At 42.8% G+C, this 25580-nt stretch overlaps 1 protein-coding gene across 3 annotated transcripts; it reads left to right on the top strand.

Moving 5' to 3' along the window:
- Positions 1 to 23803, top strand: LOC117455650 (low density lipoprotein receptor adapter protein 1-B-like). Of its 3 annotated transcripts, XM_071204895.1 has the most exons (10): positions 2 to 251; positions 11262 to 11404; positions 13461 to 13573; positions 14472 to 14586; positions 16056 to 16128; positions 16428 to 16523; positions 16819 to 16946; positions 18293 to 18327; positions 18593 to 18624; positions 22113 to 22162. In XM_071204895.1, exons 1-10 carry the CDS (start codon positions 167 to 169, stop codon positions 22145 to 22147), a joined length of 855 nt encoding a protein of 284 aa, XP_071060996.1. In that variant the 5' UTR covers positions 2 to 166; the 3' UTR covers positions 22148 to 22162. The 3 variants fall into 3 exon arrangements, with proteins under 3 accessions (XP_033951129.1, XP_071060996.1, XP_033951128.1); XM_034095238.2 differs by lacking the exon at positions 22113 to 22162 and having other exon boundaries at positions 1 to 251; positions 18593 to 18740; XM_034095237.1 differs by lacking the exons at positions 18593 to 18624; positions 22113 to 22162 and adding an exon at positions 23049 to 23803 and having other exon boundaries at positions 4 to 251.
- The last annotated feature ends 1777 nt before the right edge of the window (positions 23804 to 25580 follow it).

Raw genomic sequence — 25580 nt, forward strand, 5'->3', positions numbered from 1 at the left:
CATCAGGAGTCTTCTTGTCGGGTGGGCTGGTAAACATCGGTATTTCTGACCGCACTGGAAGGCACCACAAGTCCATCCTTGCCACCAGCAATCTGCTTAAAAAGCATTTATCCTGTGAGGCTCCAGCAGCAAACTTCACCGACTCTCAGCACAACAACACGCCGACATGGATGCCCTAAAGTCGGCCGGGAGAGCCATCATCCGGAGCCCGAGTATGGCGAAACAGTCCTGGACTGCTGGCAGACACAGAAGTAAGAAATGTTGGTTGACTTCAGAGGCAAACGCAGAAATTATACACTTTTTGCTACATATCCTCGTCTCACCGTGCTTAAATTGACTTGTGCTCGCTGCGTTCTACTTCAATTAACACAATAAGGGAAGTTCAACGTTACATTTGAGTGAACACTTTACCAAAGTTAAGCGTGTTGTGTCAAAAGTTGGGTTTTCAGTGTCTGGATGTAGCAGAAACGTTACAAAATTACGTGTTTTTGATTTGCGTTTTGTTTCACGGTCTAAACTGCACTAAAACAATAGTATTTTAATTTTAGCGTTGTATTTTTCTTCTGTTTAAATTAAAAATCTGTTCATTTAGGAGATTGAGTAAACCTGTTGTTTGCAATGCGGTTAATCCTGTGACAGGAATTTCCACAAAATAAATGTTATTTTGAAATTAGGCAAACAAAGTAGACCACAAAATGACATACACAAAATATCGTGATTTTTTAAAATTGTAAATATTCGATGTTATCTCACTGTCAATAGGATAAGTGCCTAGTGCTGCATTCATTGTCATGTTATTTAGCTGACTAAAGCACTTTTTTGGATTTGTGGATAATCCGAATCTCCCAGAATTCCTTATTTTTTTCCATCCACGGTCCCAGAGGCAGTGCAGAGGTCAGGGTCATTACTAAAACCTACAGTGAGTTTGCTCAAGAGCCCTTCAACAGGTCAGGAGCTCGCTCACTGCAACAGAACATGAAACTCTGGTGCCCATTGTAGGACTCAAGGGCCACTTTGTGAACTAAATCTCACTTGATCCTGGCTGTAAAGTTCTGTTGGGGGAGGGGGGGGGGGATCTGGGGGGCTTAAGGAGCCCCCATGCCTGTAACCAAGAGGAAAAGCCAAGAATGCTGAGAGTCAGTCAGTGCAAGGCTCCTGTTGGCTGGAGATCAAGCTGGTCTGTTTTAAATTCCATCGGGAGGCCAATATAAAGCATATATGATCATTAGAGAGTTCAGGGGGGATTACATACATATCTCAGGATATTATACGTAACCCTAGCTCACCTGGAAGAGTTGCAATGCCTCAGGAATTTGAGATTCACTCTTGAAGACAGATATGGTCCCAGTGTATTTGTCTTTTCACGGATAAGGGTGAGATTTGTATGTACGCAGAAACCAGTGAAAACATGTAGTGTTCTGTCTAAATGTGATCCATGACACTGGAAACTCCCTGAAATATATTTACAGCAGGTTTTAACCGTGTCCCGTTTAAATGCTCCACAGTAAACAATCAGGAAATACATATCCTGTCGATCCCTTTTTATTATGAAGCTACACAGAATCCTAGGCATATAAATCAGGGGTGCATTTACAATGATATTAATTATCGATCAAGCCTTTGGTATAAAAAGGTCAGAAAATAGTAAAACAATTTAAATTCCAGTTCCTAAAGATCCAAGGCGATGTCTTGAAATGTTTATTGACAACAAAAAAACAAAGATATTCAGTTAAAGGTCCCATGTCACGGCCATTTCTACTGATCATATTTCCATTGATGAGATCTACTAGAATATATTTAAATTGTGCAATTTTCCAAACTCACATTGGTTTCTCAAACAGCATCTCTGTATAGTATGTGTATTCACTCTCTGTCCTAAACGGCTTATTGGAGCTCCTGCCCCCCCCCACCCTCCCGGTGAGCCCAGTGGCCGTCTGCGAGACAGCGAGACACACACCCGCAACCTGGATGGGAGTTTGTGTGTGCGCCCAGGCTGAGTTCCGCGGTGTCTCGCAGACCCCACACTGTCCCGCTCCTCGTAGCAGCGAGCCTCGCTCTATTAGTCAAATATTATTATAGCTCTTATTTAAATCTCAAACTTAACACATGTAGGAGTTTTAAACCAGCTTGTGAAATGTTGATCTTTGATTTTTTTTTTAAGGAGTTTCCATGAGGCATTTCTTCCTTTTTAACCGGGCTCCGACCCTGATTATTAGTAGAATTAAAAGCTTCCTGTAAACGCAGCTAGTGACCCACTTGTTGTAAGTAGTGTATTGTAGTCTAGATTACCAGGGGCCTCGTTTATAAAGCTTTGCGTAGGATTCACGTGGGACAAAGCAAATGCGCACAAAAATATTCCAATTTATATTCCAACACTGCACACGCACGTCCTACGCCGGTTTCCCTTTTATAAATCAACTCGAAATACGGCGCAGCTTTTGCAGGCTTCACGTAACGCCCATATCTGCCTATAAACGGCCCGTATTAATATTAATTTTGACTGACTGCATGAAGAAGATCGCAGGAAATGACTAGGGCTGTACCCGAATATCCGAATATTCGTTCGTTGGAGTAGCCTACTATTCGTGTTTCAATTTCGTTATTCTGATATTCATTTTTTTTGGTAGCTGCACCGCGGCTGCCCAATTGAATTTATTGAAAACTCCAATATCAACGTAAGCGCTTGTGCCTCTTCGGGGGGTGCTAACACTTAATCATAAACGTTATCGTTTACTTTCTCCATCTTTATAATGTAGATAATACTTTTTGTCCATTAATCTCATCACGTTGTTTCCATAGCAACAACAACTTCCTGTCAACAGCGCTAACTCTCCTTCAAAATAAAAGCATGAAAATAGGAAGCCAAGCCAAATTACACTTAAGACATATACAACTGCAACGAAAGTAACAAACACAATGCCATATCCTTTTCAATTTCAAAGAACACAAATTGGGTTACATTAACACATAACTATAAAACAACAATACTGTAGAATAACAAAATGAATGCCGTGAATAAACCGAAATACACGTGTTGAAGCGGTTCGCTGCTGATTACTACCGAATATCCGGAGCCCGAAAAATGATATTCGGGGCAGCCCTAGAAATGACGACAGAACAGCTAAAAAAAGACATCTCACACCGTGTCAGATTTTGGTTCTTTTGGGGAGGTGGAGACAAATCACATTGTTTGGTGGATGCAGTTTTTTACCTAAATAGATAAGTCGTCTGAAAAAAGTTAACGGCAAAAAAAATACATATAGCCTAGCCTTCCGCAGGCAGTTTGCCAGTGTGTTTGTACCGGGGACAGGAGACCCCCCCCCCCCTTGATGAGAAACTGTAAGAAATGATCGGGGAATCCCCCTGATGTGTAGTCATGACGACTGGATCTGAATGATTTTTTTGTATTTGGTGGTTTGTGTTCGAGCTTTCTATCAGCTGTGCGCAGCGTCTCCACTGCAGCCTGTGCGTCTCAACGCAGCAACTCTATATCCACCAGTTAAAGGAAATACAGTTAATGTGTTATATCAGCTGTACAATTTACCACATATGGTGTTCTTAGTTTCCATACCTCCTGTGTTTTACGAGCGACTTATCAAGTCTTGGCCAACGGCATAAAACACGATTAAACATGATAGTATATAAAACCATGCTCGTATCTATCTAACCTATAGAAATGCAAAACGGCGTCAATTTAAAGTAATTCTGTCCTTCTGTTTACCGCATCATTTATGAGAAGACATTTGTTAACAAGACAACATAATCGAGGGGTGATCAATAACATTTCCGTATATATTTATTTCTCCATATGTTTTTGTGAGCACGGAGAAGTCTCAAACAGGCGTTTGTTAAATCATTTTAAGATTGGCTTTAATCAATTTGTGAAAATGAATTCTTCATATATGATAAATGAGAGCTAACATTTTATGTATGGTATTATTTCCACATATTCTCTCCATATTTGAAGTTGGCCTAGCTACGTAAATGGAACAGGGTTCAGCTAACAGGTCATTTTGTAATAATACATTTTAAAGGTCCCCTATTATACTGTTTTTCATCAATATATGATAGGTCTCAGATATATACAAACATGTCTCTGAAGTGTTTGGCTCCAAATACCAAACAGATCATTGCAGCATTACCCATAATCCCCTCTGTTTCAGCCCTGCTTCCAAAGTGCTGATTCTCTGTCTGTTACTTGAGATGAAGATAAGGAGCCCCTCCCCACGCCCCTCTGAGAGACATTTGGTTACAAAGAACTCAATGGTGATAAGGTGGGGGGGGGTTACCTTGGTTGCTGATTGGCTAATGGTTACACAAGCCAAAAAAATCGTTATGACATCATAAAGTGGCCAAAATCTGATCAGCTCATTTGCAGACAGGTTTTTATAGAAATGGATCAAAAAGAGAGAGAATCTTTGTTCCTGAAACTTTCAGAGTCTCTTTCCACAGAGGGGACACATGTTGATGTAGAAGAGACATGAAGAAGAGGGGACACATGTTGATGTAGAAGAGACATGAAGAAGAGGGGACACATGTTGATGTAGAAGAGACATGAAGAAGAGGGGACACATGTTGATGTAGAAGAGACATGAAGAAGAGGGGACACATGTTGATGTAGAAGAGACATGAAGAAGAGGGGACACATGTTGATGTAGAAGAGACATGAAGAAGAGGGGACACATGTTGATGTAGAAGAGACATGAAGAAGAGGGGACACATGTTGATGTAGAAGAGACATGAAGAAGAGGGGACACGTGTTGATGTAGAAGAGACATGAAGAAGAGGGGACACGTGTTGATGTAGAAGAGACATGAAGAAGAGGGGACACGTGTTGATGTAGAAGAGACATGGAGAAGAGGGGACACGTGTTGATGTAGAAGAGACATGGAGAAGAGGGGACACATGTTGATGTAGAAGAGACATGGAGAAGAGGGGACACATGTTGATGTAGAAGAGACATGGAGAAGTGGATTTTGCATAATAGATTACTTTGAATGGATAGGATAAAAGTAGCTCTATAGGCCTTAGCTCTGTATTTCTGCTTACACTTTGTGAGCAGAAACCCATTCAATCCTATGGGGACTGCCCTGTATTCAAACAGAGAAAACCTCCACACTTCTCTGCTCTTATTGCCCAGCTTCTGTCGCCCTAGACGACCCTCACCGGCACCCTGCCATGGCGGGCCGGTCAGAGGGTGCTTTCTGCAGCAAAGAGTCTCTAAAAAGGACCCTCTAAAATGAGAGCATTTGATTAAAACTAGGGCTGCAAGATTATGGCAAAAATCATAATCTCGATTATTTGGGTCAATAACTGATATCACGATTATTAAAAACGATTGTCCATTTACTTTGAAAACATCAATTTATTGGAGAAAAAAAATGTGAACAGTATGTTTTTAACAGTTGATTACCGTGAACTTTAAGTATAATTCAACTGAAACCAATAAATGAAAAAATAATCGTTTTATTTCGATTACGTTGTCTTCGTAATCGTTGCAAGCCATAATCGTAATTGCGATTTAAAATACGATTTAATTGAGCAGCCCTAATTAAAACAGTCATTCTTATTCTTTATTAGGATCCGCATGAGCGTTGGCTATTCTTCCTGGAGCCTCATAATGGCATAAACGGCTCATAATTTTATGCAATTTAGAATACTGAAGCCAGTCCCCAACTCCGGGGACTTCCGGCCGGGGACTTCGGGCGGCAGTATACGCCGTGAAGTTGTTTGCGGCCTGCCAGTAAACCCAAAGCAGCAGCAGAAGAAGAAGTGACGTCAGCGGCTTCATTTGCCTAATCCTCCCTCAGGGAACTTACTCTGGTGTGAACACGATTTACTAGATAGTTCCGGAACTAAAGATTTCCGGGAGACTAATTTCCGGGAACTATTCGTGGGAAAAGTACTTGGTGTGAAAGCGCCTCTTGCGATCGACGTTTTTTTTTTTAATCATGATTTTAATTGTATCATTTCTAGTATACGGGTCACATTGCGAGTACAGATGTGGGAAGATGTATTGCTAGGCTTACTGTAAAGAAGTGGGGCTCCTCACCAATAAATTATACAAACACACTTTCTCTGCAGCTGCTATGAGAGAAACTGAAAACAGTTTACTTTTTTTATTGGGTTGGCAGCTGTGAAAAAGCAAGTGACCTTTTATTTTGTTTGTTTTGTGGAGTTAAACAAACAACCACTAGGACGAACACGTCGTAAACTTTGGTCTCATTTGGATAAAATCAACACATGAAATGCACCACTAGGAGCAACAAGAACGCTGCTGAAGTAAGGGAAATAAAACTAACATTACATATTTCCCCCTTTTGTTAAGGATAAGTTGGTTGCTCATAAGTCAATATACTAACTTATCATGGAAGGTAGTCTTCTAGGATGTCTGCTTTGTTTATTTGTCCCATCAACAGTACGGCCTGATAACTTGAGGCTAAATGTTATTTGGCTGTGAGTCCTGCAGTGCTCCTGAGTTTTAGGGCCACAGTTGGTGGTTTCCACGGTGATTCAGTGTTTGGTGTAGACGCACAAATCAGCCAGGATGTGGATTGTTGGACACTTTTGTCTCAGCACTTTGTTGTCGAGGTGTTCGAAGGCTTTGATTCATGAACGTACCCTCCTCTATTACACTTGTTCACACTAGTAGCGACAAAGCAACAAGCTACATGTCATTTATAATGGAAGCTGGTGACGGGAAGCTACACACTGGTGCTGTGTGACGATACAAATCAAATGTAGCTGGCCTTAACTTTTTTTCTGTGCTCCGATGGAAAAGCATCCGTGTTTTTTGTTTTGTTTCACCGTCCTCTTTTCTCTCCCCTCAATACCCATTTTGTACCCAACTGTAAATCGAACAAAAAACTATTTTACCGTTAGTTTGTTCCCAGTTCTATTATTCTTTCTTCTTCTCCCATTAGCATGAGCATTGGCTTTTCTTCCTAGGCTCCTCACACACACAAAACATACATGAAACAAAACGGCTCATCATGTCATGCAATGTGCAGTGCTGTATGAAGTGAAAAACTAAAATGGTCATCCAATTTTAACTACATTAAAAACACTTCAACTAGGGATGTCCCGATCACCTTTTTTTGCTCCCGATCCGATTCCGATCATTTGATTTTGACAATCTGCCGATACCGATTTTTCCCGATCCGATCTTTATGCAATGCATTAAGAGAGAAAAAAGGTAACAGATAACGGCTGGTCATCCAACGCGATGAATTCAGCTATCTTGGCTGTTATTCTTTGGGCCTTTTCTCTGTTCTGGGGCAGTTTCTCTTTCCTTTTGAAAGTCTCTGAAAGTGTCGGTTGTTTCCGTGCCGTTACCCGAGTGGCCGCTGTGTACTCGCCGTGTTGTTGTTGGTGTTTGTTTCTCAGGTAGCGTATTAGATTGGTCGTGTTGAACGTAGCTCTGTTCTTTCCACCACGCGGAACCTCCTTCTTGCAAACATTGCATCTGGCTGTTACACTGCCTTCGCTTTCAATTTTATAATACTTCCAAACTCCTGACATTTTCTCTGTCCCGACTCCCGAGTCACCAGCTGAACGTAGCCTCTCGTTAGCTTGCTGCTACTATTAGACACTGCGCCCACTCTGTTGCCAGCTTTCAGAGAAATAAGCAACCAGGGGCCTGTACTACGAAGCTGGTTCAACCTAACCTGGATATGTTTGAGTTAGCCGGTTGGCCTAATCCAAAACATACGTGCTCTCGCTAAACTGTACTACGACGCGGGTTATCAAGTGGATCGCTCAAGCCAGCCGTGTCCTATCTAGTTAGGTGCGCGTTCACATGAAAGGGGTGGTATCTGGAGCATTCGACCAATCACAGACATGGAGAAGCGCACTGACAGCGCAGCGTCATACTTCCTGAATGAAAAGTGAACTTTAATACTAGTCTAAAATGAAGAAGTTAAACTTTAAACATCCATGACTTAAACACTTGATCAGGATGAAAGCCACAGAGCTGCACCTGCAAGGTGAATACAGCTGGTAAAAGAACACGTGTTTGAATGCGTACATTAACAGGTTTATGATATCACTGCCCCGTCTAAAACACGATCTGACTTCAATTACATTTGTCTCGAGTGTTTCGTCAACTTATGTGTTGCTTAAAATAATACTTCTGCATACAGTATGTGACACTGTGAGTGTTGCACGGCCAGATACGGCTCAGCTGACTCAGATCAGGAGATATATGATACATTATGAAGTGATATGCCGCAGACTGTACTTAATGTACTCTGATCCGGTTACTTATGTTGTGGCAGATATTTAAGTAAGCTTTCTTAACGCTAATGTTATAATAGTCAGACTGCTCTGAAGATGGAGGTGATATTCTATTAATGTTCACGTTCACACAGTCGGTGATTTTTGCCGGCCGTCTTTCCTGCGACGGCAGTTTTTCTGTATTTCCTTTCTCCTGTAATATGACTTGATCGCTTTAAACTCCGCACACTGAGCTCTGATTGGTCAGCAGGCGGTGCTTTCACTGAGTTGAGCTCTTAGCCTGCAACCTAACCTGGTCCCGACCAGGTTAGCTGCTTAGCATATATTACCATGGAGATCTAGCCTGCTAAAAAGAGAACCAGCTTCGTATGACCGGAAAGCCGGAGTTTCCCCTGAATTTAGCCGGCTAAGCGAAAATCCTGCTTCGCAGTATACCCCCCGGGTCTGAAAACAAGCCCAAGAGAAGCAACACATACATGATGTTGTGTAATTTTAAACCAAAACTAAGTCCTCAGGATGACTTTAAGACGTGAACATGGTCATTTTTGTTTTGTAACACTAAATAAAATAATACAAATATTTTATATAAAAAATAAAAATTCCCGATCCCCGATTTTTTTCTTCCGATCTTTTGAAAATCACGTGATCGGCTCCGATCCCCGATCACATGATCGGATCGGGACATCTCTAACTTCAATGGTGACTTTACAACAACGTACCTGGTTATGTTTGTCCATTTTGTCGCTCATTGAAAATGCCATTTATTCTGTGGTTTTGTATTTCTTTCCTCCTTTATCAGTTTCGTATCCTCTTGTTTCTCACACCCAGTGAGTAATCTCCGCACACTAGCAGATGGTGAGGTCGGCGTGTGTTTACAGCAGGTCAGATGGGTTTTCTTGGGCTCAGTTCACACGTGCACAGCTGTTTTCTTTGAGAGGTGTCACTGGGAACGATCCTATCTGTACTCTCTCTGTTTTTCTCATATTGATCTTTAAGTGCTGTCCTTCTACATTACTATGGTTCTTAAGGGTTTGGTTGAGCAGTCTGTAAAACCTGCATGCATCCTGCTTGAGTCTGCCTTAAAGACCTGATAAAGAATTAAGCTATTTTTGCTTAAATGGAAAGTTTTTGCGGGTAATGACGTTATTTGTTGGTTCAAGTTGTTTGATGCTGTATCGGAAGCATTTTTTCATTGGATGGCCAACAACGTCTAAAGTCTAATTTATCCGTGTGTAAGCAAGCACCTTTTTTAAAACCTGACTAAACAATCCTGAGTAAGGGAATTTAATAATTCACATCGTAAATCCTTCAAGAAAAGACGTTGTTACAAAATATACAGTATCTATAATCATTGACTTTGAGATGAAGGAGAAATGTTAGCTACATTTCAGATTTCAAGACTCCTTTCTGCAGCACCGCCATGATCATAAGGTTCATATTTGGGGTTTTAAGTCAGATGTCTAGCTAGGCTATGACCGGCCCGTAGGCCACAACAGGAAAACAGAGAGAGACGTTCGAGGGTTCCAAAAACCACGGCACTTTTATTGTGATCGTTCCACACACAACACGGAAACATGAGAGGATGGGCGAGGGGGAAGGATCCCGGCGAGAGTCCTCCTGCAGCGGGCTTGGAGAGAGTCACGAAGGCCATGTGACTCCGGGCAGCTGAGCTTAAGCAGCACCTCGGCTCCGGCCAGGTGTCCCCGGTCATGCTGATTGTCTCCTCAGCTCCACCCCCATCGCAGGACCTGCAGCACACCTGCACACTCGCAGGCCCCGGGCTCTGGGGCCGTCACGGTTTCTCATTACATTTGGTACAGAACAAGCACGGCTGTATCCTCTTAGTCATGTTCTGATGTACATCTCTCGAGGCTTTTACAGAACGGAAGGACATATGCGTGCATGTTTTTAATGCAGCGTTATGAATTTCAATGAGTTGCCTCAAACTGTGACAATTTAAATGGAGGGTTCTTTTACAGTGTTGCGTGTTTTGTTGTGTGGAGAGTTTTAAGAATGAAAGTGATTCCAATATTTCAAATATCCCTTTTTTAAAAGACTCTGCTTTCAGCTGCATTGTGTGAGCGTGTGTCTGCATGAGTGTGTGTGGTATGCACGACATCCCAGAGGAGCTGAATGCTAGCAGGATGGACTTCTAGGTAATGGGGATGTTTTCCTTGCCATCCCTATCCCCGCTCCCCTCCCTTCTTTCTCTGAGGAAATCTCTGTAAACACAGCCAGAGGGTCAGGGCCGGCCGGCTGCATACAAAAGCTGATAAGAAATCACATGGAGATAGCAGCTGTTCCTCCACCAGCTACAGTCTTTACATTACATTACATTTAGCTGACGCTTTTATCCAAATGGATTTACAATAAGTGCGTTCGACCAACAAGATGCAAACTAGAAGAAAACAGAATCATAAAGTACATCAGGTTTCATAGAGCAACAACATTTCAAGTGCTACTCAACTGGCTTTAGATAAGCCAGTCCTTTATTAGTGTATAAGTGCTCGTATTTACACTCCTCTATTTGAAGTGAACGTGACAGTGTGCTAACTTTAAGTCTTTGAAGGCAGGAGTTGAGAGCCTCGTGTTCTTTAAAGGGCGACATATGGCCTAATTCTGAGTTATGTTGTGAAAAACACGTTCCTCTTATCACATGTACGTCAGAGTCGATGCAAACTCTCTCCTAACTCCTTCCCTTTTGATTGTCAAGCCCCATAGGTTGCTTTGGAGTTATAATATTGACTTCACACAGAACCTCTGACCTAGAAACCCTGTTGTGCGTCCACTTCGGGGAAAGAGCAGATGAAATGTCTCAACTTTTAGTTCATCGGCTGTTTACATTTCGTCTGATTTGTGTTTTTCCTCGAGCTCTTTGGATGTTATTTATGTTGGAACATGAAGTGGAATGTCTCTGTGAAACTCTTAACACATATTTGATGTTTTCAACGCCACACAAATCTGATTATCAAACGTTTTCCTGTTGATCTATATTTCCCGTTTTTAAATATGTTTCTTCTCTGCAGAGCTTCCAGAAAACTGGACCGACACAAGGGAGACCGTTGTTGAGGGCATGACCTTTAACCTCCGTCACCTCGGCATGACACTAGTGGACCAGCCCAAAGGAGAGGAGCTGTCGGTGGCCGCAGTGAAGAGGATCGTGGCCACGGTGAGAGTCTGACGGCCCGTCCACACGGCGGCGTGCGTTGGAGCTTCAACGCAGCTTCCCATTCACTTTGAGTGGGGTGACGTCACGCTTTGCCGAACTGCATTGTGGTTCCGTCGCTTCGCCTCCGTTTCTCGCTTCAACTTTTCAAGCTTCGACGGAAGCGTCAGCCAATCGAACCGCGTGCTTGTGTGTCCGGGGCGGGAGATTAATGTGATTGGTTGTTGGTCGCGCTCCAGACACGCCCACCGGCAAGCTTCAACGTAAGCTGCCGTGTGGACGTACCGCGAGGAACCATAACGGTACGTCCACACGGCAGCTTTTCAAAAATCTTGAAAGTCTTGGAGCTGGGCGTGTCTGACAGCCAATCACATGAATCTCCCGCCCCCGACATGCAAAGCAAAAAACCCCGGGGATTTTATGCGAGCAATATATATATATATATATATATATATATATATATATATAAACTCCCCAAACAGGCGAAAACCTACCAGTTCCACCCACTGTCTCTGCCACCTCCCTCCACGCCTGGTTCCTCCGGTTTGTATCCCGTTAATAGTTCTGGTCGTAAAGAACCGGGTGATTTGCTACCGTAACTTCTCGTTTGGAATATGAGGAAATGAACTGCGGTCTGGCTCTCCCTGCTTACACGCGGTTTGATTGGCTAGCGCTTCTACTGTCAGATTTGCATAAACGTGTTTGATTGGCTGGCGCTTCCAGCTCAGCTTCAAAAGTTGAACATTGCTCAACTTTTGAATCCTGGACATCCTGGAAATCTTCGCTTCGCTCCCCCACAATGCAGTTCGGCGAAAAGCGAGGCAAAGTGACGTCATCCCCATTCAAAGTCAATGGGCAGAGAAGCGTTGGAAGCGGTGGAAGATTCTTATGAAGCTGCTGTGTGGACGTACCGTAACAGTCACCAGGACTACTGCTTTCTTTATTACTCTTTTAAAAGCACAAGACATGCTTTGATTTCTTTATTACTTTGTTGGAACACTGTCACCGTGAAAACAACACTTTTCTGAAATGTCTTGTATTAATGAAATGGGAAATAAAATGTCATGTAATCACAATTTAAAAGTTATCCAGTCAAATTGTAGAATCGACAAACTTCCAAAGGAGCATATTTTTGGTTGAAATAAAGAAGTACATTTGGCAACAAACTGTACCTAAAGATCCCGCAAATGAATGCAAGTTCCCATCTGCTGCTGTAATGTGGGATAAGAGTTTATTCTCTCATCGGATGCCATTCAAAAAAGACATTGCATAATTAAAAGAGCTTAGTACTTGAAGGAATAGTAATAAGTATAGATTGTTTCTAGTACTCACTTCCCTAGACGCTGTATGAGGTTTTCTATCGAATGGTGTTGAATAAATGCATCTCAGTGCAATAAGACGGACTGGACGTGTTCTAAATAGTCCTAAAATAAACATTATTATCAATTATCCTCCTGTGAAGTTATTTGTTTTACATATTTATACACTTGTTCTCAAGAAATAGATGGATTTCTATGACTAAAGAAGTTGCTACAAGGCACGCTGCAGGCTTTCCTACAGCGCGCAATATAAGTTTTTCTTCTTGTAAATGGTCTGAAAAGGCTTAAATCCCAAAGTTCCCTCTCTTCGATTGTGGCCCTTTGTTCACTTCTGCGACATAGTGACATCACTACGTAACAATTGTGCTTTTATTGGCTACGACCAACACATTGCACGTGATAGGCTAAGCGGCGGGACATCTCTAAGCTGGTTGACCAATCACAACAGAGCCGGCCAGCTAACCAATCAGATCAGACTGGGCTCTGGTTTCAGACAGAGGGTGAGAAGAGGTGCTGCAGCACAGGCTGTATGAGAAAAATACAGAGCTTTTTGAACATTAAAGCCTGGAGACATGTCCCAGTGGAGACACTTAACTAAAATATGAAACTGAGCAGAATAGGGCCCCTTTAACTCGTCATCAGTCCGCACATGTTGTGGATCAGATTGGTTTTAAAGCTACTGTTTGAACTGAACACACGACCTGCTATTAAACAAACGTGTCCCCTTGTGTCTGTACCAGGCTAAAGCGATGGGGAAGAAGCCTCAGAAGGTCGCTCTGAAGATCTCCCCTCAGGGAATCCTCCTGTTCGACAGCCTGTCCAATAAACAGCTGGAAAACGTCTCCATATACAGGTAGGTTAAAAACAACGGGTGCTTTTCAAATGAACGTCCAATTAAAGGTATTTTTTTTAAACAATATGTTGATTAAATGTCATTCTTTTAAACAACATAGTTACACAAACTTAGATAACAAATGTGAAAAACAGAGGCAAAGACAAGACATCATTTTTTTTTTTTTTTTTTGTACATAGTCACAGCAGTTTAAGAAGTACTTTACTTTTCCTTTCCAGGGTGTCCACATGGTCTTAAAAAGTATTAAAAGTTGATAAATCAATTTAGCGAAAATGAAGGCTATTAAAAAGTATTAAACGGCATTTTCCAAGGTTACATTTTGTAGCTTGTTTTCAATAAGTATATAAAGTGTTGTGTTCTACAGTCTGCCTGAATGTAGTCATGGCGTAGGTGTGTGGTGTGATTCTGTGTAGTTTACTTATGGCATCCCGTTGGGTCTGACGTCAGCTGAACAGGACATCTCACGCTCACTGCTTGATAGCGCGTGAAGCTCCGTTTACGCCGGTTGCTAAACAACATCGTTATGGGGAAATGCAAGTCTGCGTCCAAATAGTTGGAAGATAAGGAGGAAGGACAATCAATACTGTGTATAGTGAATGTGAGGTAAAGTGTCGCCAAGGTAACCGGTTAGAACTCAAAGTGGCGATGAGGTTTAAAATGTATGGAAAGGTTTTTAAATGGATTACATCTGACTCCAGGATTCCTGCAGAGACCCTGCTTTCAACCGGATCGCTCTCACGGGTTCCCGTTGTTCCTTCTTAGCATGTTTGACACATTCCCCAACAGTGTTGCACTTCTGAAGCTTAATACACGTTCACAACCGTTTTAAATGCCTTGTCATGGAGTCGATGTGTTGTGAACTAATGTCCTAATGTTTGCTGTTCCTCTAACCTCACAGAATATCCTACTGCACCGTGGACAAACTGAACGATAAAGTGTTTGCTTACATCGCTCAAAACACCCTCAACGGGACCCTGGAGTGCCACGCCTACCTCTGCTCCAAGAGGAAAGTGGTGAGTTGTTTGATGCAGAATCGGTTTTTATGTTTAATATATGACGAATCAGTGATTTGATCTGCATTACTTTCATTTTAACTTCTATCTTTTAAGAGCTGTTTTACGTCATGGTTGTTTCTCGTCATGGTCGGGTGTGTTATCTAATCTAAGTTTACTTTGTGGTCCGTTAAAAAGACCTATAACACCCAGCATGTTTCGAACTGAGTGGACAGAAGCAAAATGTATCCCTCTTATCTTCAGTGCCTCTCTGACACGTAGCTCAGAGGTGCCCAGTACGTCGACCGCGTGTATCTTTGAATCAAGTATTCATCTTTATTTATTCATTGTTAGTTTCCACATGCCTGAAACAACCTCAAGCTAAATCTAAAAGTTGATGGCTAAATAAGAGCGTTTGACAGGCATACAGTAATAGTCTGAATAGTCGATTAATCAGATTGATAGATGCAGCCCTATTGTCCCATGTATAAATAAAACGTGTTATTCAGCAACCCTTGCCATTTGGGATATTATGTTGGGTTGGTAGACCTCGGTGAGCTGGTCCTTTCAAAAGTAGCTCACCAGCCAAAAAAGTGTGGGCACCCCTGCTGTAGCTCCTCTTTCTCGTGGCCCATACTGAAGAGGACATCTGAGAAGTCTCGCTCTGCAAACGTCGGTCATCTTCCTGCCTGCTGGAAAACTGAAGGGCACTTTTCCTCTCATCTTCCGCGCTTCCCCTCCTCTCCCAGAATAACATGATACTCCCTCACTTCCTGAATACTGCATCCTGGTTGTGGAGACCGTTGTCATGTCCTCTGCTAAATCAGTCCCAGCACTGATGACTTGTAGATTGTTGAGCGTGCTTTCCTAATATAAGCATAGTAAATAAAGTGTTATCAGATTGAAGTACATTCTCCATCTGTTTAATATAGCAGTACCTACTGTCGATGGCGGTCAGCAAAGGTGTCATGTTCGCTTGAGAAGTCCCCCCTCCCTTTTTTGAAGAGAGATTGTGTTGTTGTGTTGAGCTTGCAATAAAAAAGGTCAACTAACAAATGAGAACTTTTGAATAAAGTCAATTTGCACAACAAGAAAACACACCATGCAAAGTATATATGTATAAAAACATTGTCCAAAAAAAGTAAGCGAGTAAAACGTGAGCTGAAAAGAAAAATATACACCTCCCCTACTCGTTGTAATTAACCCAAACAATGTGTTTCATAGTTTTGCGTTCTCTCTCTATGGTATATGGGAGGCCTTACATGTCTGATGTTCTAATTAGGTATTTAGATTTAAGGTTAATCCCATTTTAATGCGCCATTTTTTTTTTTTTTTTTTACCGACCTGCCACTCTGATCATGTTTAATCAATTCAAACATAACACCCTATCATTGTTCTCTGTCAGTCCATTTCAAACGGAGGTTCACAGGGCTTGGTAAACACCCATAAGCCTTGGTGTGTAACAAAGTGTGTGTGTGTGTGTTCCCCAGGCTCGGGCTGTGGCTCTGACGGTAGCTCAGGCCTTCACTATAGCGTTTGAACTCTGGCAGGTGGCCAAAGAAGGTAGGAGCCAAGTTCTGGAAATGACACACACACACACACACACACACACACACACACACACACACACACACACACACACACACACACACACACACACACACACACACACACACACACACACACACACACACACACACACACACACACACACACACACACACGGGGGGTCTTATCAGCATCTGACACTGTTTATGTTTGTACCGAGTCGGCCTTGATGATTCGAGGGCGCGGATATCATATCTGCTTCTCGGCCGCAATCAGCACGTTTGTCATTTCTGTGCATCTGTTTTCTGATCTAGAGAAAGGGAAACGGGCGAAGTCTGGTTCAGCCGGAGAGGCCAGCAGCAGCTCCCACTCGGAGAGCTCCAACAGCTTGGGGAGCCTGAAGGGCACAGGTACAACAACAAAGCGTTTGAACTGTTGAGCCCCTTCCCCACTGAACAAAACCCACCAGCATCTGGCTTGTGTGCATTAACGGAGAGGTCATAATGGACATTAGTTCCCGGGTCAGTGTCTTTGGTATTTATCAGCTGAAGATCCAATCAGCTGTGATTGAAGCACAACACCCATCTGCACACACATGATATACATGCATATTAACATTTAGCAGGGATTTAAGTATCTTATTCAACTCTTCTTGAAGCCACCACACTCCAGTGACAGAAACACGTGACTCCTCCCTTCATGTAGATGTGGCCACAGACAACCTGTTGGACTTTGAGGACAGTGTGCATGTGACGGTGGAGACCAATGGGAATATGGAGGAGGATCAGCTGGATAACCACCGGCCCTCTGAGACCAACAACAACCCCAACTTGGTAAGACCCTCCGTGTTGCCCCTATTGTCCCGTAGGCCCATACCTTTGACCCAGTGTATCAGTTTGTACAATGAGCACCTCCGACCTTGGCCCTGTACTCTGTGTGTTGTCTCCCTGTTCCTGCCTGTTGGCGTCAGCTGATAGAGGTGGTGTTAGAGCCAGTATGTAGTTTTATAAGAAAGGCCACCTACTTGTGACATCTGTAGTCAACACGCCATAAAAGACTACAATTCCCACGGCACCTGCACTCTAAAGAGACGGAGATGGGAAGCAGCCTGCTAGAAAGACGCCGTCGAGGAATAGTTTTTAACCGTCCAATTACCCTTTAAGTTATATAAGCATGATCAAGAAAGAAATAATACTTAAGTTGTTTGTTTTATTTGAGTTTTGCCTATTTGTTGTGACCATTGCCAAGGCCTCTTTTCTTTATTTTATTCACATATCATCCAAACTATGGGAGGCCAAGCAACTCTTAAACAAGTTAAAAATGTCTGTTTTAAGGCGTCTAGTGGCTCGATAGAAAAACAAGGAAGGAAGCCACGACGGGTGTTATGGTGCTTTGCCCGTTTTATCTTGTTGTGCACAACGTTGATTATTCTCTCAGAACCAGCTAAATACATGGGTAGAGATCTTCAGAATCGGTTTGGCGACTGCTGTGTCACCTCGGGGCTCAGAACACGTCTTGTGAATTCTCCGGCCGAAGCTCCAAATAAACCGTCAGTGTTTGCCCTCAAAGTTCCTGCTCTCCTCGTGTCTCTGAGTTTCGTCTCCATTGCTTCAGAAGTTTCCATCGCACCTCTGAGGCAGGTTCATCTGTTTGAGATTAGGATCCCATGTGACTTCCACCATTTTAATTTTACATATAAACACATGGACGGTTTATGTGGTAAAATGTATTCTCTTTGATTCACACACACAGGGGGGGGGGGGGAGTTTTTCTTGTACGATGTGAGGGTCTTAGGACAGAGGGTGTCATATTCTGTACAAACTGTAAAGCCTAAATGTACAATTTGTGATATTGGGTCGTATAAATAGCATTTTATTTGACTGAAATTGATTGGTGTCTTTTGATCTAGGAAAATATCTCCATCTCAAATCAGACATTTGAAAAATAATGTTTGATTTTTCTGTAGAAAATGTTCCGTTTTGAGATTTGGAACCCATACAACTCAGGCCAAGCGTTACAAATGGATCTCTTGATGTCTCTCGATATCAACGCATGCAGCTGAAAATAGCATGACATCTCTAACTTGGTTTTCCATTTGCTGATTTTTACACACATGTTTATTTACCGTTCACTGGGTGAATCTTAAGCAACATTTCTCTCCTCTTTTTTTTCTCTCCAGGAACTAGAAGATGGTTTGGACGAAGCTTTTTCCAAGTAAGATATTTCTCTCAGTAGTTGTATTATTAAGTGAAATCAATCCTAGTGAATTATTTATGCTGTTTAGAATAAAATTACCAATCCCCAACTCTGTCTAGTTTAATCCTTCAGTGTACTTTAGGTCCCTCTCTTACTGCTTAGCGTCACAGCGCCACTTAGTGCTGATTCCTGTGTACTGCGGAAAACAAATTCTCCTGACTATTAAATGAGAAATAATTTAATTTCAAACTGTCCTCAATCTATTGTGTGTTTGTGTCTCCAGCCGTGCTCTGGATAGCTATGGTTCATGTCCAGGTAAAGTTGAGCTGTTACAAGCCTTACCTAGTGAAGTAGTGCAAATGACTAACCTACCTGTAACCCATTTCATCCGATCACACTCAAACCCAATATCCTAGTAATGTTAGCAATAGCTTCCCGTGTCCTTTCTTTCCTTCGTGATGGAATATTTGTCAAAAAATAGAGCTTAGTTTCAATCTAAAGTCATTTCTTTGTCCCTTTCCATCTCATGTCACCAACAATTGCTCTTCTATCCTGACGACCATCTTAAAAGTCTGTTTGTGTTTCTGAAATGTTACTACTTACTTACTACTTAGTATCATTTTATCCCACGATTCGAGGACTGAACTGAACGTCTTGGAGTAATCCTGTTGACCTCCAGACAGATTTAGCATATATTATTATCCCAGAGAAGATAGACGGTGTGCAGCCAAACCTAGGTATCTTATTTAAAGGTGGGGTAGGTAAGTTTGAGAAACCGGCTCGAGATCGCTAGAATTTGAAAATACACAACCGGAGAAAATCTGCCACTTCCTCACAGAGCCCCTCCCCCAACACACACGAACGCGCACATGACCAATGAGGGCACGAGATAAGTGTGTGCCCCGATGGAAGGCTGACAGGCAGGTAAACGGATTGGTTGTACTTTTTACAGTAGCTATTACGGCTTCTACAGATGACATTTTTTTATGGATTTTTTGTCAAAGCACTTCAGATATTCATTGCTATCGGGATGTTGAGAGCATTCCATGGAATATAACAAAAAGTGTATCTCGAGCCGGTTTCTGAAACGTACCTACCCCACCTTTAAGAGAAATCTAGGCTTTAGTGGCGCAATATGTCGTGGAAGCTGCTCTGGAGGAAGTATTGGAATCACAACTTGGCCCACACTTTAAGCGGAGGAACAGCAGCTATTGTAGCTTAGTGAGGTCAGGGCTGAAGTCAAGATAAACAGTGGTAACTAAATTCAGTCATACCAACACATGCTGTTATTTGGAAAGCTTATTAACTAGCTTAAAGAGCCTGTGACACCATCCCAACAACTGTTGTGCAATGAAATATTGGGCTACTAGTAATCTCGAACCGTCAGTTTAAAAAAGAAAAAGCGATACCGTTCCGTTAAATATCAATAATTTCGAACACCGCGGGCAAATTCCATCGACTCATTTTGAAGTTTTGGGGGAAGCCGGAAGTGACGTCAATGCGGGAACGCTTCGAGAGCCAAACACGGACAAAGTGTGTTGTCATGCGTAGAAATGGTGAATTACTGAGTTTAGGCACGTTAATAACGTTTTAATGAAGTTGACTATATTCATATTTTTCAGTGCTTTCATGTCAATTCGGCGACATAAACATAAATGATCGTGGTGAAGATGATTACATTAGGATTAAAAATCGGGAGTGAGAGCTGCTGAATTTCCTCCCGTCGGATGTGATATAAAAACAAATCGATTATTTTTGTGGTTGTAAACTCAAGTGGATGAAACTACATTTATTAGTGCTTTCATGTCAGTTCGGCGAACATATGATACATTAAATGAAATCGTTTGTTTGAGCCGGTCTGCATTTCCTGATGAGAAAACAAACCGATGCTTTTTGTAGTTGTAGTAGTACACCTGGATTAAACGTGTGTTTTTTTACCACAATGTTGGGGAAATTAATGGATAAAATGCACGGATTATTATTCCCACTCCGATCGGGACACGAGGTCCACCGTTTCCCCGCAGCGAGGCTCCCCCCGTTGACAGTTTACGTGGGCTGGGTGCAGTGGCGGACTGGCCATCGGGACGAATCCCGATGGGCCGGTACCGAAGTGGGCCGGTCGGATAAGTAACTAGCACATCCCCCATAGGCGGCGCGTGAGGCTCAGGTTTGAGAAGGCTAAATAACTTCTTTTACCTGACGCTGCCCGCCTCCGGCGTCTATAGAAAAGAGATCCACTCAGTGTGCGGAGTTTAAATCTCTCAAGTCATATTACAGGATAAAGGAAATACAGTTTAAACTGCCGTATGCAGAGAAGACGCCGACGTGTCGCACTTATCATTCATATCACATCATCAATCAGATCATCGATCATATAATATCATAATATATCATATATTTCCTGATCTGAGTCAGCTTCTCCAGCCTCATCTGGCCGTGCAACACTCACAGTGTCACAGACGGGATGCAGAAGTATTATTTAACACATTATGTTGACGAAACACTCGAGACAAATGTAATTAAAGTCAGATCCACTCGTGTCTTAGACGTGAACGCGCTCTCAGCTGGAGAGAGAAACCCTGGCTTGATTTACCGAGTTGATAACCAGCGTCGTAGGACCGCTTAGCGAGATCTCGTTTGTTAGTTTGTTGTTGTTAGTTTGTTTGTTACTCAAACATATCCAGGGTCTGTTGAACTGGCTTCGTAGTACAGGGCACAGGTGGCTAGCAGCGCTAATGTCAAAGACACAGACATTATACATTATATTTGTATTTTACATCCCCCGCTCCCCCCGTTGACAGCTTACTAGCGGTACCGAAGTGGGCCGGTCGAGAGTCCCGGGATGATTTGTAGTCCCAGTCCCACTGGCTACATGACCGTATGATCGCCCATATTGACGCACCTCATTCCTAAACTTAGAAGGTACAACATAAACCGATCCTTCAGCCTCATATGAGCTCTCAGACACGTTCAACATTAACCTGTCTGAGCTTGCTGCTGTGTGCGCCGTCGTGCGTTTACATCTGACTGTATATATACAAAGGTTTACATGCAGATGCTGGGATCCTGGACGGTGCAGCTGGAGCGCTATGCCCGCAATGACGTCACCCATCATTTGGCGGGACTTGAAGAATCCGCGAGAAGATCCAGAAAATGGTCAACATTGAAGGATTAACGGTTATCAAAGTACAAATATCCAAAATCAGTTCAGTAACGGTTTTCAAGGGGACAATATGTACTCAAATTGATGGGTTTGGACGATGGGGGAAAACCGTGTCACAGGCTCTTTAAGTTATTTCATTTATTTGTATGTAGACTTTAACAGAGATGAAACCATGTCGTTGTTTTGCAAGTCAAGTGTTTGCACATCCTAAGCTATGAAAGCCAAGTCATAATGCAACTCCTTGTGCCCATTTTTATAGCATTAACAATAAAAAAAATCTATGGAAATAAATTGTTATGTGGCACAAAGTCATCGGTGTAAAAGTCCAGGTCAAGTCGCAAGTCTCGTTTGATTTTGTGAAGTCTAATGTCCTCAAATGTATGTAAACGAAGCCAATGAAAGACACAACTATCAGATTTGAAACTTTCAAAAGTGTGAAATATGTAAAAGTGCATATATAAAACATGCAAATATGTTGAAGATAACTCCAGCGTTTTCATCAATATATTACAGGTCTCAGATATATACAGAACATGTCTCTGATTGGCTGAAACACCAAACAGATCGTTGCAGCATTACCCATAATCCCCTCTGTTTCAGCCCTGTTTCCAAAGTGCTGATTCTCTGTCTGTTACTTTAGATGAAAATAAGGAGCCCCTCCCCACGCCCCTCTGAGAGACATTTGGTTACAAAGAACTCAATGGAGCTCTAGGAGGAGATTCAGGTGATAAGGGGGGGGGGGGTACCTTGGTTGCCTTGGTTGCTGATTGGCTAATGGTTACGCAAGACAAAACATCGTTATGACATCATAAAGTAGCCAAAATCTGATCAGCTCATTTTCAGACAGGTTTTTATAGAAATGGATCAAAAAGAGAGAGAATCTTTGTTCCTGAAACTTTCAGAGTCTCTTTCCACAGAGGGGACACATGTTGATGTAGAAGAGACATGAAGAAGAGGGGACACATGTTGATGTAGAAGAGACATGAAGAAGAGGGGACACATGTTGATGTAGAAGAGACATGAAGAAGAGGGGACACATGTTGATGTAGAAGAGACATGAAGAAGAGGGGACACATGTTGATGAAGAAGAGGGGACACATGTTGATGTAGAAGAGACATGGAGAAGAGGGGACACATGTTGATGTAGAAGAGACATGAAGAAGAGGGGACACGTGTTGATGTAGAAGAGACATGGAGAAGAGGGGACACATGTTGATGTAGAAGAGACATGAAGAAGAGGGGACACATGTTGATGTAGAAGAGACATGGAGAAGAGGGGAAACATGTTGATGTAGAAGAGACATGAAGAAGAGGGGACACATGTTGATGTAGAGGAGACATGAAGAAGAGGGGACACATGTTGATGTAGAAGAGACATGAAGAAGAGGGGACACATGTTGATGTAGAAGAGACATGAAGAAGAGGGGACACATGTTGATGTAGAAGAGACATGAAGAAGAGGGGACACATGTTGATGTAGAAGAGACATGAACAAGTGGACTTTGCATAATAGGTGACCTTTAACGAAGTGGAACAAAGGTCCCATATTCACTCCTTGATGTGTGTTCCTCCTCAGACTGGCAGTGTCGCGTACTAACCCCGAGCTCCTGGACATTGGGGTGACTTCCCAGGATTGGCTCAGTGAACGCGACTGGGACAGAACAAACGGAAACATTCCCAACAACCTCAGCCCATTCGGGGACGATAACTTCGGCTTCTGACGACAACACACCAGCGAGAAAGAGAGAGAGATGGCGACCGAGGGGAGGAGGGGGTCTTTACGTCGTCCTGAGAACTAGCAAGGCGTCCCCGTGTATTTAAGATACGCCCACAGGAAGTCCATAAGGGAATAAGTGTCGAGATGAGAGTTGGCCTCCTCACCTTGTCCTCTTCACATGGACGATGCTTCCCTTCTCCGTGGCGCCAAAGCAATACTATCATCCTCTCGGCACACATCCATACAATTATCATCATCACTTCATGTCCTTTTGTGGTTGCTTGTTGGCATTATAATCACACATTTAGTTATAATTTATAGATTTGTAATTATTTTTCTATGGATGAAGAGTATGATTTAACTTGGTTTGTACAGATTCGTATCGAGAGGCCTTAATAACAGGACAATCAGCCACACTGAGGATTTGGTCTACTGAAATGTTGTATTTATGAACTCAACATGTTGCAGGCGGTTCTGTTTCGCTGCAGTGTAACGGCGTTGTGTTCGAGGTTATCAGATTCTCTTGTTGCCATTTAATGTGCGTTTTAATCTACCAGCGTTATACAGAAATAAAATATATATTCATGAATAATAAATGGCCTCTTTTGGTTTAATTATGTAATTTATTTTACAATACATTGACGACATTCCCACTGGCTGCAGCTATTTAGAATACGAAACATGTAGTAGTAGTAGAACCTTTATTTACCCTGGAAAATCAATTAAGAACAAATTCTTATTTACAATGATGACCTGACGGGAGGCACAGGCTTCCTGAGGGGATGGGGTTTGGGAGGAAACAAATAAAAAGACGGGCACTACAGAACCCAGGAGACAACACAAACACATAGCGCAAAGATGACCGGCATAGCAGTTAAACATATAAAAACTCTAAAACAATATTGCTGTGGTTCAATCAGTCGTTAAAATCAGCATCAGGCAAAGCAGCTGCATGTGTGCACCAGGGTGTCTCTAATAGTGACGTCGAAGGTGCGGGGGGAGACGAAGGTTTTCAATTTCAACGTTTTTTGAAAGACACTCCAGCTATCTGCTGCTAACTGAAAGGCGGAGCGGCCAAAGGATGCATGGGCTTTGGGGATCTTTAGCAGGATGCTTGTAGCTGACCGGGTGTCGGGGGTGGGCGGAGGTTGTTAGGAGATATAAATGTTAATTAGGCCGCATTTCCAAATCTCCTCGCGTCCCTACACAAGCCATTATCTTACAGGAAGGGAATCCAGATCATACAAGTAACCGTTTAACAATAATCCACTTTAATGGTAATATACAATGCAATACAATCAAGTACAATCAATACAGTACAAATTACATACAGTTCTGTGGGATCCCACATTTACCTGATACTCACGCCAGCCAGCCAGCCAGCCAGCCAGCCAGCCAGAGGAGAAAGAGGCCGAACACAGCGGGGTTTCTGTCTATATCCCTCGCTGACCCAAGGAGGAGTTATCTGCGCCTCCCTTCCAGACCAGTGATTGGCTGCCCAAATTATCATCAACACCCCACATCAGGGATGACTGTATGTTAACTCCTGACCTTCCCCCTCTTCCTGTGTCCTCTAAAAACCACATGTTAGCAGGCCCAAAACCAGCCCAGTTTTCTACACAAATCATTTTCAAGCTTCTTCACAGTTTGCATGAATACATACAAATATATCCTTACAAGGTGTGTGAGGTAGAAGGGGGTGAGGCCTAGGAGTGTTTTGTAAACACACATCAGCCAGTGGATGTTGCGTCTGGTCTCGAGAGAGGGCCAGTTAGCCAGAGAGTACAGGTCCCAGTGGTGTGTCCTGCAGGGGGCATTGGTGGCGAGGCGGATGGCGGAGTGATACAGAACGTCTAAATGATCGGGAGCTCCTTTACACGCCGAGCGGTAGATGGTATCGCAGTAGTCGAACAGAGGAAGGACAGTCATCTGGACCAGAGAGAGTTTAGCAGATGAAGTGGATGAGGAGCGATTCCTGTATAGAAAGCTGAGTCTAGCTTTGACCTTGGTCTGAATTTTGGAGAGATGTTCTGAGAATGACGGATTACTGTCAATCCAAAATATTTATAAGATTTAACTATTTCGAGGTCCCGGCCATCGGCCAAGGGCATTGATGATATCATTTAGGACTTTGAGAGTCGCCGTCTCACACCCATGACCTGCACGGAACCCAGACTGCATGTCAGATAGTATGTTGTAAGTCTTCAGAAACCATGTTGGCTGTTTGCAAACTAACTTTTCGAACACTACGCTATACAGGGTAGAATAGATATTGGACGATAGCAGTTGGGGTCAGCTTGGTTTCCCCCTTTAAACAAAGGTTGTACTGAGGCTGCCTTCTGCAATAATCGGGGCTGCAACTTTAAAAAAGATGGGGTCTAGCCCATCAAG

This window comes from Pseudochaenichthys georgianus, chromosome 11, assembly GCF_902827115.2.
Source record: "Pseudochaenichthys georgianus chromosome 11, fPseGeo1.2, whole genome shotgun sequence".
NCBI lineage: Eukaryota > Metazoa > Chordata > Actinopteri > Perciformes > Channichthyidae > Pseudochaenichthys > Pseudochaenichthys georgianus.

Excerpts from the sequence above, each read along its gene's own strand:
- LOC117455650 (XM_034095237.1), top strand. The coding sequence starts at position 167 with ATGGATGCCCTAAAGTCGGCCGGGAGAGCCATCATCCGGAGCCCGAGT. Across the intron at positions 11,405-13,460 it reads TGAAGAGGATCGTGGCCACG|GCTAAAGCGATGGGGAAGAA; the intron begins GTGAGAGTCTGA and ends TGTCTGTACCAG. Across the intron at positions 13,574-14,471 it reads GAAAACGTCTCCATATACAG|AATATCCTACTGCACCGTGG; the intron begins GTAGGTTAAAAA and ends CTAACCTCACAG.